General features: G+C 44.3%; 1 protein-coding gene across 1 annotated transcript; it reads right to left on the minus strand.

Annotated features, from left to right (window-relative positions):
• Positions 1 to 10,581: 10,581 nt before the first annotated feature.
• Positions 10,582 to 12,726, minus strand: tmem264 (transmembrane protein 264). The gene is given in 2 exon segments (XM_061232453.1): positions 10,582 to 11,808; positions 11,810 to 12,726. Coding segments are annotated over 2 exon segments (963 nt in total). The 5' UTR covers positions 12,704 to 12,726; the 3' UTR covers positions 10,582 to 11,739.
• Between the last annotated feature and the right edge of the window lie 425 nt (positions 12,727 to 13,151).

Consider the following 13,151-nt stretch of genomic DNA (forward strand, 5'->3'; position numbering starts at 1 on the left):
CCGGGAGTCTGGGTGAGGTGCTCCCCGCTCTACGACGGAGACGCGGCGGTGTGACATAAATAAAGAGAGTAAGAAGCCCTGAGAGGAGGTGTGGTGGTGACAGGGCGGTAAATAAGAGCCCAATGTGACGGGATGGCGTCGGACATTCCCCCCCGTAACAGCCGTTCATCAAAATGGACGCCGCCGAGACATTCGGCTACAAAGGGGCCGCGGCCCGGAGATTAAAGCAGGGGGTTTTTTTATTTTTATCAGCGTCTCGAAAATCGAAAAAACCCGGTGCCCGTCTCGCAGCGAAATCTGGATCGTCCGACTTAAGTGCAACCTTTATTTTTATAGCACAGTTCATAAAAGCCGGTCTACCTCAATGTGCTTGAGAGATAATAACACTGCTTACGACTAAAGGCAGTGAGCAATAAATCGCAGGGTACTTAAGGTACTGATGGTGAAAAATAATGTGGGTGGTCTGTAGCGTAGTGGTTAAGGTAAATGACTGGGACATGCAAGGTCGGTGGTTCTAATCCCAGTGTAGCCACAATAAGATCTGCACAGCTGTTGGGCCCTTGAACAAGGCCCCTTAACCCTGCATTGCTCCAGGGGAGGATTGTCTCCTGCTTAGTCTAATCAACTGTACGTTGCTCTGGAAAAGAGCGTCTGCCAAATTCCATTGATGTAATGTAATGTAATGTAATGTAATGTGGTTCAAACCTAAAACGTAAAAGTATTCGCGCTGAGTGGGAGAACGGTGAAATGAGAATGAGATGGCAGTTACTTCGCCCGCCAGCCCACAGTGATGAGGCGTGCTTCCCCGAATTTCATTCTCGTGCCAAACCCGCGTCCCAATGGAGCCGCCATTCTGCCCCGTAAAATCGACAAGCTCTCGCCCTCCCAGCTAAAGCATCATTCTTCTGCATTTGTTTCGGGCTATTGATTTGATAGTGGGGCAATTATTTCTGAGTCCCGGCATTTTAAACCACAGCATTTGGACCACAGTTCTTCCACGCCTGATGTATTTAACTTGAATGTCAGTAGCTGGGCTGTGATTAAGAATTAATGAGAAGAAAGCTTGCCAGCAAACCCGTACATGCATTATTGAAGGGATAAAAAAAAATATATATTTTTAATAAATTCTTAAAATGAATATGTGAAACTCAAAAAAATGTGTTTCACATTTTTTTAAAATACTGCACATACGGCATAAAAACATTAACTGTTAATATTATCATTTACATTCTGTTACAACCTTATTATGTAGACCTGTAAGCCAGCTTCTTAATGAAAATCTGATCCAGCCAATCGTGTGGCTGCACCTCAATGCATGAAAGCATTCAGGCATGGTCAAATGATTCAGCTGTTGTTCAGACCAAACAGCAGTCTCTAGAGTTTGCAGAGAATTGTGCAAAAAGCAAATAAACATCGGAGCTCCTTACCCCAAATCTTCTGTGAAGGCACTGCACTGCTACGCAGTGTCTCTCCTCCTTCACAACCAAACACAAGACTCTTCCTCTCTTCCTCCAGCACTCCCACACTCACACCCTTTCTTCACATTCCCCTCACACATACTCCCTCCTTCATTTTTCATATCTTTGGTGTTCTGGGGTGTTTTATGGTACCGTGTCATCTTATTACCTTTAAGTGTGCCTTATTTCACCTGTTTTATTCTTTATCTCTCTTACTTCTCTGTATATTTCTGAACTTTAACTGCTTTATGTTTTAATAACATTTTCTAATGTGACCGTGGGTCTGAGAAAGGTGCAATATTAATTGAAGTATTATTATTATTATTATTATTTATTTATTTATTATATTAGTAAGTAAATGCAATATGCTGAAATACACTCACTAAGTACTTTATTAGGTATTTATTAGACTTCTCACTGGTTCGGCTGCTGTAGCCTATCCACGTTGTATGTTCAGAGATTCTCTTCTGCATACCACTGTTGTAATGTGTGGTTATTTGCATTACTGTCACCTTCCTGTCAGCTTTGACCAGTCGAGGCCTTTTCCTCTGACCTCTCTCATTATGTGTTTCTGCCCACAGAACTTCGGCTCACTGGATTTTTTCTTTTCATTTTCGCACAATTCTCTGCAAACTCTAGAAGCTGCTGTGAGTTGGGGGGTTGGGAACCATGGAAACATGCGCTGCTAAGAAGTGCACCGTGGTCTGTATTATAATACTTTATAATATTATAATAGTGCTTTCTCTCTATCACATAACAGTGATTCACAGATATGTTTCACACTTTTACATACAAGCTGATTTTATTTCAGTTACTTGAGCATATTTATATTCATACATAAGTTATTTACCCATTTCTAGAACATAGAGAATATGTTTAAGATATGCATTGAGTTATTTACACAGCATATCGAATGAAAAAGCGTTTGTAATTAGTCGGGTCATTAGCGAGCTCATAGAGCCATGTTACGGAAATGCGATTTAAAAACAGTAAAATAATCCTGCTGCTTCCCTTTGGGAATGTTCCATTGTTTAGGGTAAATGTGCATTGCAAGGTAAATGTATCAGACTGAGTGCCCACTGTACCATGGGTGGAGTGTGGCATTTCTTAATTTTATAGACCAGTGAAATCAAATCAAGAAGAACATGTGGCAGCAAGCAATGCACATTTAAAATGAAAGGCCGTCTGAAATAATTATGGGTGTTTTTGAGGTAAACGATTCTGCGGTTTTTGCGATGATACTTGTAATGATGACTGTGGCCTTTTGGTCTCGTCAACTCCCGCTTGCCCCTGTCATATGAATGTAAAAATAGCAATAGCAGCAATCACAGCAAATGATGAAATGATATTATTTGTGGCATTTAAATTATGGCTTTACTCCATGGCTGGAAGAGTAATTATGAAATTCATCGCTGCCCTCTGTATGGACCTATTTATTTGGTAACCTCAAAATTATTATTTCACAAAGAATTCAGAAAAGGTTTTTTTTCCTTTCCGCAGATACGCTTATCCAAAGCCTTGCAGAGAGTTTTCCAAAATGCAAAATGGAATTCTGAGTGGGAGAGGACCAGGAGCTTTCTGGATCAGGTACTGGGAGAAAGCTCGGAAATTCTGAAATTTAGATTATGCGCTCTAAATTTAGATTATGCGCTCTAAATTTAGATTATGAGCTCCATGAAAATAACATTGTTAAAAAAACTATGATTGGTACCAAGATCAGGATCAGGCTAGATCAGGAGCCTGTTCCACAAAGCAGGATTACTGAGTTAGCTGGATAAGTGCACTGAGTAAGACCCACAAAGCAGGATTACTGAGTTAGCTGGATAAGTGCACTGAGTAAGACCCACAAAGCAGGATTACTGAGTTAGCTGGATAAGTGCACTGAGTAAGACCCAGAAAGCAGGATTACTGAGTTAGCTGGATAACTGCACTGAGTAAGACCCACAATGCAGGATTACTGAGTTAGCTGGATAACTGCGCTGAGTAAGACCCACAATGCAGGATTACTGAGTTAGCTGGATAACTGCGCTGAGTAAGACCCACAATGCAGGATTACTGAGTTAGCTGGATAACTGCACTGAGTAAGACCCACAATGCAGGATTACTGAGTTAGCTGGATAACTGCACTGAGTAAGACCCACAATGCAGGATTACTGAGTTAGCTGGATAACTGCACTGAGTGAAACCCACAAAGCAGGATTACTGAGTTAGCTGGATAACTGCACTGAGTAAGACCCACAAAGCAGGATCACTGAGTTAGCTGGATAACTGCACAGAGTAAAACCCACAAAGCAGGATCACTGAGTTAGCTGGATAACTGCACAGAGTAAAACCCACAAAGCAGGATCACTGAGTTAGCTGGATAACTGCCCTGAGTAAAACACGGAAACAGCTCTTTTTACTTCCAGCTTTAGGAGGGTTCTGGGTTCTGCTCTGTGCACTTAGCCCGCCAACTGCTTTGTGGAAGGAGACCATGGTGCCGATTACGCATTTAAACATTAAAAATTCCAATCAACATGTTTCAGTGACTGGCTTCATCTCTGAGCAACTGGCTGAAATCACACGAGCATTATTAGGGTATTGATTTGCTCAGAGTGAATTCTTTCCACTGGTAGTGTGGGCTAATTGCGCATGGATCTCTGCTCGACAGGGGCAATGGCGAGGGTTCGTTCTGGGCCACGGAGTGAACGGCCCTTCAGCGTTGCTCCTCTGTTTGGTGTTTCCTGTGGCAGCTGTCACACAACAGAAGCCCAAATTCTGCTCCCCTCTGACCCCCCCCCCTCCTCACCAACTTGGAACTTTCATTTGGGTTTGAGGCTTGGTACGTTTCCATATCTCATTGGCGCTACGGTTACTCAGGTCTCGGCAATGACGCGTCATTGATGTGCATTGAAAATCTAACTCAGGTCTTGGGAAACCTCTTATTATGAACAAAGAAACTATAACACACGAGAGAAAGATGTCACCCCACTCCCCCCTACCCCAAATCTCCCAAATCTGATTCAGATTCTCGGAGCTGCTAAAGACGGTGAATTCACAAAGACGTGGTCAGGGGGCGCTTGCACGTCAACATTTTGAAGGCACCTGGCGCTTTCACAAAGTCAGCTGAGTGCTCCGTAATTTCGCCAGTCATAAATACAGGACGGTAAGAGTGGTAGTTAAAGCAGGAAAAGAAGGGGGAACTGGCAACTCATTTTAAAAGGTTTAGAAAAAAGCAAGAGACTTTTTTTTAGAGAATTATAAATGTTAATACATTTATATATTTTTGATTCCCTAGAGTATGTCTGCAAGTAGGAAAGTACATCCTGTCTTTTTTACTGTGGGTATGTTTAAATAAATTACTCTCTGCATGTCTTTGGCCTGTAATGTTCTCTTTGCAGGAATAGATTATTTACAATTGTACATTGATCTAATTAATACATGAATGCTGAAAATTCAAAATCATAATGACCCTTCATTTAAAAAATATTAATAACAAATGTGGCTGCTGTTTCTTAGCATTTTTAATTGTTTAATGCATAATTAGCTGGTTCCTACCGGTACAGTAATTAACCCATGTATTTACATGTAATTACATTGTAATTACACAGGCACTGTTCACAAAAATAAACACAGGTATTGCCACATCTTAATTCCGCCTGATCAAATAAACATTTTGGCTTGTGTTTAGACGACAGTACGTATACAGTGTGAATGAGTTTAATGAATCCGTGATTAACTTGTTATTGTGATTGTGATGACTTTCTGTTGTGAGTAGCGTCAAATCAGCCGGAAAACAATCGGGGGAGATTTGACCGCACACGTATTAACTGTCATGAATAATGAGCAGGAAATGCCGACATAGATAAGCAGTCGCTGAATCCGTCCAATTAGTCTGTAGCGTAATTGAGATGTTGATCTTATTGTTTCAGGCTAGGAGTTATCACATCCACACATAGCAGAATTATTGATAACTAATTCTGTTAAACAGATTATATTTTATATGTATATAATTTTCGATGTTTAATTTCGCTTAAATGGCTACTTTTCATCAGTTTTTATTTTTTTTTAAAGTTTTTTTTTTAATCAGTGCTCTTGAATGTTACCTCTACCATCAAATTAATTTCGTATTTCGTATTCCAGCAGGTGATCCGTCGCATTTGTACTAATTGACTGCGAGCTCGCCAACCATTTTGTGCCGGGAATAAAGTTTTAATTGGATGGGTGCGCTCCGCGTCTCCCACGCGCTCGGGTAAAGACGGCGGTTAAAAGGCCGCCCAGCTCCTTGACGAGCGGCGTCGCGTTCAGTCTGTACCTCTGCGAGACCTCTATTTGAAACCTTCCCACTCCGAGTAAATATTTCATGGTAAATATTGAATTTGATGAGTGCAAATTACCTTGATGCCGTAAAACCGAGTAGTTTGTATTTCTGAGGTCTGACCTGCAGCTACGCGCGTTGAGTGACACGCATTCAGCTTTGCCTACACATCGAACGCCTCGTCCTCGCGTTTGAAACTCTGATTTATATGAATAAACATTCGGCACATCCGCAGACAGGACTCGACTGGATCGTTTTCCGACTTTCACGGCTCATTAGTTCCCCACGAGATCGGCGGGGAAGTGTCTTTCCGCGCGGCCGCCTTTGAACCGATACGTTCCCCGAATTAAAATGGTGCGTTGCCGTGTTCTTCCACGGGCATCTGTCAGCAGTGATTATTGGAGAGGGCCTCTGGGCAAGCAAGGTGCAGAAGTTTTATTTAGGCCCATTTATTTATTTATTTATTTGTTTATGTATTTCTTTGAGTGCGTGCGCAGTATAGGAGATTGTGAAGAGTGGTATTGGCTGACAGGGGAGCACTGTCTATTTCTTGCTTATACAACCGGTGACATTTCGCTGTGTTTACACCAGGGTCCCTCAGTCAGGTGCTGTTTGAGTTCCGGGGAGGGTATCTTTGAGCACTGTGATCTGCTCCATCGGTAAAGAGACCTCTGTTGTGTGAATATATGAGCGTATTATCAAAGGCATGTTTTTGTATGGCTTTTGTTCAGCATATTCAGATACATGTTTGCCTCATTAAATTGTTCGATCTAAATGTTCTGGTTCATTCACTTTTATTCTTCACTTGTGGTTCCATTTCCAACTGTCCTTCCCTTTTCCCTATGTACAAAATGTACGTATGTACATATGTATGTATGTATTACTGTTATTAATAATTATACATACATCACATACTGTACATATTAAAAATAATAATGTGATATGAATGATAATGATATGTCTATTGTTCATACTCCAAAGGTTCTTGTGAAGAATCAGTGTCTTACAGGGGCTTTTTGCGATAGCTGAGATTGAGGAAGTGCATAATGTCACCATCACACCAGGACAGAAGGAAAAAAAGAGATAATTCAACAAAGAGAGAGGGCATCTAAAGGACACAGAGGACTAAGAAGCTCCATTAGCGCTCACAGCAGGCACGCGCGTGGGAACTGAACGCGCGGCGCCATTAATCGGAATAGCTCCGTCGTCCTATTAATCAATCCGTCGCAAATTAATAACCGCCAGGGTTATTCCTGAGCGCCCTGGCGCACCTCCACCTCCACCGCCGCCACCGCCAACACAAATAAAAAAAAGTTGTGTACATTTTTAATGAACGATAACTCCACGTGGCGAAGGAATCGATTCCGATCTCGCTCACGCCGCGCGGAGGATTGGCGACACCCGCGCGCTTAATTTGTCGGCGTGCGGGCGAGACGGGCTAATTGGATGAAGCCTTCGCCCTCGCCATTGTTCGACAAGAAAAGATCTGGCGACCTTTAACCTTTGATATCAGCCAGCGGCTAGAAGACAGTGTACCCAGCAATTAGCGCTCACTCCGTGCTACTCTGTGCAATTAGAGATATCGAGCCCCAGGTCACATCTGTGCCTTAATGAGACCATGCAGTAGACATCAGTGGAGATTATTTTAATTACATTTTTAAATCATTTTGCTGTTTTCTTTTGCCTCAAAGCTGCCTCAACATGGTTAGTAAATTTATGCACTTCTTTTTTTTTTTTTTGATGTTTCAATTGACTGATTTTGAGCATTTAATTGGACCATGTTGAATAATACACACTCAGTGAGCACTTTAGTGGGTATTTATTAGACTTATTTTTTTAGACTTATTGAGTCTTCTGCAGCTGCAGCCCATCCACTTAGAGGTTTGATGTGTTGTGTGTTCAGAGACGCTCTTCTGCACACCACTGTTGTAATGTGTGGTTATCTACACTACTGTCACCATCCTGGTCAGCTTTGACCGGTCTGGCCCTTTTGACCTCTGACCTTCTCTCATTAACGAGGCGTTTCCGCCCACAGAACTGCGGCTCACCGGATGATTTTAGTTTTTCTCACCATTCTCCGAACGGACTGAGCACTCTCGTGCCCTGGGTAACACCGCCATGTAGAGCTACCAGCCAGTCGGCACTGTCGACAAGCTCCACTCATAATACAATTTAGTCTAGAACTAGGCTTAACCAGACCCAGTGTATAGTGACAACGTACTAGCAGTTTACTATGGGCCAGTTTCACTGACACCGATTGAGCTTAGTCCTGGACTAAATTAAACGTTTTATGTGGAGAATCTCCATTCAAAAAGTGAATTCAGTACAGGACTTTAGCGAGGGAGCCACCCAGCATCCCCCGACTGTTGGCTTTTCAGTGAGAGATGGTAGGACTGTCCCATTACCGGCAGACCCGTGTGAAATACGTAATTGTTTTAATTGATTTAAATACTCTTCTGTGCCAGGTGCAGTAGGGTCAACCAAGAGGACCAGAAGGCAGGGTTTACACTTTTTCAGTGTTTCACATCAGCAGGTTCCAATACACACAGACACGCTTGTTAAAGTGGAGAAAAGTATTTTTTCGTACAGTGTTTGACCCAGGTCTGATTGTTACCATGTGCATTCTCCCACGTGTGAAATGCATACTGCAGCACATCCCATCTTTTCGAATCAAATTTCAAACCGAATGTAAGATAAGATAACAAGATAAGATACACTTTTATTGAACCCCGTGGGGTAATTTGTCCTCTGCATTTGACCCATCCTAGTTACCTAGGAGCAGTGGGCAGCCACAGTGCAGCGCCCGGGGGATGTATTAGTTTAACGCATTTGACAAACATTTTTCACACTGCTGTCCCTGGACGACAGCACAGCTCCTGCAGCTGACGGAAACAGGCCTGCAGGTTTCCAATCCGCCAGAGGGGGCGCTGTTGAGCCGCCGCGACGCTGGGCACGTCCCGTTCGCCGTGGCTCCTCCCCTTCTTGTGCGAGTCCTCGGGATCTGCGGTGCACTCCGAGACACACTTGGGACGCCAGACTCAATCGACGTTTCGATTTCAGGCTCGGCGGCACGTCATCACCACAAGAGCCGGCGTTGTCGGGCCACCCGAGAGAGAGCCACCGATATGACACTTTAATGACCGGGGAGGCGGAATAAAGGGGGTTCTGATGGCTTTTAAATAGGTTTTCAATGTTTCTTAAATTACACGAAAGACGTGCACCCGCTGTGCGGAGGAATCACTGCTCCTGGCTTTCGAAACTCTCTAATGTATTCGCTCAGGACCGTTGAAAGGGACATCGACGTTTAAGCGTACAACATTACCTTCCCCCGACGGCCGTTTCCCTAGTCATCTCGGCCCATGAAACAGTGGTAGACAGTAACGGTTGGCCAGTTACACTAATCTCCGGGGATACGTACCCTTGGCACCGGGGTAGTTTTCCGGTGAAATCATCCCGAACCGAATCACTTATCTGCGTCCTACATTACCGAGCACAAGGCTGCCTGTGGCCCCAGTCAATCCCCTGGAAATGCGCTGCCAGTTAGATTAAACACACATTTGCATCACAATCTAAACTTTTACGTTCTCAGCCCTGGACGGCTTCCAAGGAGAAGGGCTCATTGGAATGTGAGGCGCCATCCCGATGTGGGTTTTTACCACAGGAGCCCAGCCAGGCCTGGGTATCCTTACTAAAATGTGATTAATGTCACGATAATATACAATTTAAATCCAAATCCAGAAGCATGATATGATTTGCAGAGCTTGTTGCATGTATTTCAGCTTTTTGTTTGTCTCAAGAATACGATTTTCCGGTATTTTCCACCATTTTGGGCCGTTTTCACAGACAAAGATTGGCCTTAGTTTTAATTTAGTTTTAATTTTGTATGGAAAAATCCATTCGGATTAGAATTCAGCCTAGAACTAAGCTTAACCAGTGTCTGTAAAACAGGCACAATGTGTACTAACATACTAGCAGTTTACTTCACGGACACAGATAAAGCTTAGTCCTGGACTAAACTGAGTTTGTATGGATAATCTCAATTCAAAAGCAAATTTAGTCCAGGGTTAGACTTAATCTGTGTCTGTGAAACTGCCTTTATACTGTATGTTCTATTTAATAGTCATGTTAAAGTGCCATTACATATGTCTTAACATATAAACCATGGTGCTGACATGTGTGTTCCTTAAAATGTGATGTTTATATTCTTGCTGTGTTACATTTTCTGGTAGCACTTTATTCTACAGCTCGTTAATTAGCTAGTATTTACTGGGTAAGCACACAGCTACTTGTGTGATTAATAGGTAACTACTTTAATTTCAGTGGTAAGTACTATGAAACAAAATCATTAAGTACCATAAGTAAGTACTCTGTAAATACAGCACAATTCATAATATTTACCTCCGAAATCAAGACAGTCACCAAATAAGTACCTGGTATTTACCCAGTAAATACTATAATTAACTTTATTTCTGCCAGTTGGACATACTAACTGAACAGCAGTGCCATGGAAATGTCATTAGCATTGCGATACCGTACCAATATCGGAAAAACATCACGAGGAACAGACAGGCTCTCGCTGGTCTCCTCGTTCTCCTGACCGCAAGGCGACTAAACCGCGCGTCGTCTGTGAGAGAGACTACAGCAGGCCGTCATTAAACATTAAAGCTTTGTGAATGAAAATGAAAACGCCAGACCCTAAATCATCGCCCAGGCCTCCGTTATGATACCCGCACCGTTGCAGTGAATATTAATGCGCTCACCACCTATGTTGCGTGACATTTGATTTGCCGATGACTCAAACACAAAACAAACACGTGAAGACGGCAATTTCATGTATGCACAGTACTTTATCAAAGAATCACATATAAAACACTTTCATTAAGAAAAGACTCTTCTTCTTCTTTTTTTTGTTCAAATAAAGCATTGTCAGTCGGTTCTTTACAACTGCAGTACTTAACCGGAATATATAGTAACTACAAACGAAACAGGTCAGGAACTTAAAGAGTGAAATCACAACACACGACCATCCAGTTGTTTTTTTCTTTCCCATAATGCACCACACACCATTAATTATATGATATATCTATATAAAAATATATTTATATACCTGTTGGCTTTTTTCACAGTATGGTTTCAAAAAATACATTGTCTTCTTTCTCTGCAAAGGAGCCTTGTTTACCATAAGCTGCCTCCTTATCCAAAAAGAAAGGAAAAAGTACATTATCTTCTGTTCCGCTCCAAACTTATAGCGCAAAGTTCAGAATACAGGGTATTATCTAAAAACGACGGTGGCCTTCGTTTAAAAAGTAGGTAGTGTGCCTTTTCTCAGAAGTAGGAATGATTTGGAACTTTTGTGGTTGTGACAGTTAGATTTCAAACCGCTGTCACAAACGCAGATGAGATACAGTAAAATTAACACCACCCTCACATACGTAGACATCACACAAAGTTAGGGTTTTCAAAATAAAACAATTCGCTAATCATTCACCTGGGGCCTATATCACAAAGCAGTAGGGTAGTCAGCTAACTTCGTGCCTAATCCAGAGTTCTGGAATAACGATAGTCGCTCTCTTTTTTATCAGACTATGTCACCATGGTGAGAGAGCTTCCAGGTGGGCAGAGAGAGAGTTTATAACCAGCGCTGTGATACTAGTTATCCGTGGTTGCCGTGTGTTTAGGATTTGTTGATCCAGCTTGGATTTCGCTCGACTAAGTTGAGATACTCTCGTGATACAGGCCCCCGGTTATCTGCCACACCACTCTCGTTTTTTTTTTTTTTAATAAAAAATTCCGCCACTGGTTTGTACCGCTAACATGAAGCTTGTTTAATCCAGTTCATTTGCCTGTGCCCACTGTAGTACCGTAGCATGCCATAATCCCGCGTCCGCTAAACATAATAATCCCGTTTTCGTTTTTTTAAAAATGACGACTGTTTTTGTTTTTTTTTATTGTTTTTTTTTAACGGTCCTTCCCGATTGTCCGGTGCTACGTGTGGTCGCAGGTGGTCACCTCGGGCAACGCCGTCAGGTCCTGCACCACCACCTGGGGCGGGGGGGGGCATGGGCAGGGTCATGGGCCGGGCCAGGGGCACGGAGTTCTTCTGGAGCTCGACGCCGAACGGCGGGGGCGCGTTGTGCAGCTGCTTCCGGTACTGCGCGAAGCTGCACGTCTTTAGGATGATGGCCACCACGTTTTTGCCCATCAGGATGCCCGACACGCGCATGTCCTTGTAGAAGATCATGTTCCCGCCGCGGATGAAGAGCGTGATGACGTTGATGGTGACCAGGCTGAGGATGGGGTACAGCATCATCTTGTGCGGCACGATGTTGACGCCCTGCATGCTGATCTCGCTCAGCGACACGCAGGGCAGGATCAGCAGCAGGATGTAGCAGTAGAAGAACATCAGCCCCTCCGCCCACAGGGGGAGCCCCTTCTTCTGCGGCTCCCACAGGTTGGCCTGGATGTCCAGGATGTCCAGCAGGTCCACCACCACCCAGAAGAGGCGGTTCCGGATCTCCTCGCGCTTCTTGAAGGCGCGCACGTACTCCATGTGGTCGATGGCCACCAGGACCACGAACAGGACGGGCACGAAGACGGACAGCAGCAGCGTGAGGGCCTTGCGGGCCACGGCGTCCAGGCTGGAGCGGTCGGCCTTGTAGTTCTGGTAGACGAAGTAGACCTTGATCTCCAGCACGAAGACGTAGAGGAACCACAGGATCATGGCGTAGCCGCGCTTGGCCGTGCGTACCTCGGCCCCCACCCACACCGCCACGTACCGCAGGACGATGAGGAAGCACACGTCCCCCACCAGCACCATGATGCAGATGCCGATCTTCCGCGGGCCCTGGTTCTGCTCCACCAGGTAGGCGTCCATTAGCGCCATGCTGCTCATGATCAAAATGGTGGACAGGCACACGTGGGGCTTGTTCGCTGGCGGCGGGGGCACCATCCTGACGGGAGGAGGAGGAGGTGGGGCGGAATAAACAGGGGAGGGACCAGGGGGGTTGGAGGAAGAGGGAGGGGGGGGGGGGGCGGCAGGGGCGCTTTAAATGGGGTTGAAGTAAATCAACGTCCCTCAGAAGCCGTCAGACTCCGGGCTGATTAGATGGCAGTCCTTTTTTTCCCCTGGTTGAGTTCATGACTGGCTCACTCCACTTAAAAGGGGGGGGGGAACAGATGGCGGTATCACGCACTTCTCTCCCTCAAAAATTGAAAAGCTACAGGCAAACAGGCACCAACCGCACGGAGAGGAACTCTATACCCTGCCAGGGTGCGATTAATATATATTATCCGCCCGCTGGAATATTTGCCTCCTCTTTGAAAAAGAACGTGAACCCCGTTCTTTGCTCTTGATTGTTTTAATCCCACGGTATACACACACACACACACGGCGTAGC

This window comes from Conger conger, chromosome 2 (assembly GCF_963514075.1).
Source record: "Conger conger chromosome 2, fConCon1.1, whole genome shotgun sequence".
Lineage (NCBI taxonomy): Eukaryota > Metazoa > Chordata > Actinopteri > Anguilliformes > Congridae > Conger > Conger conger.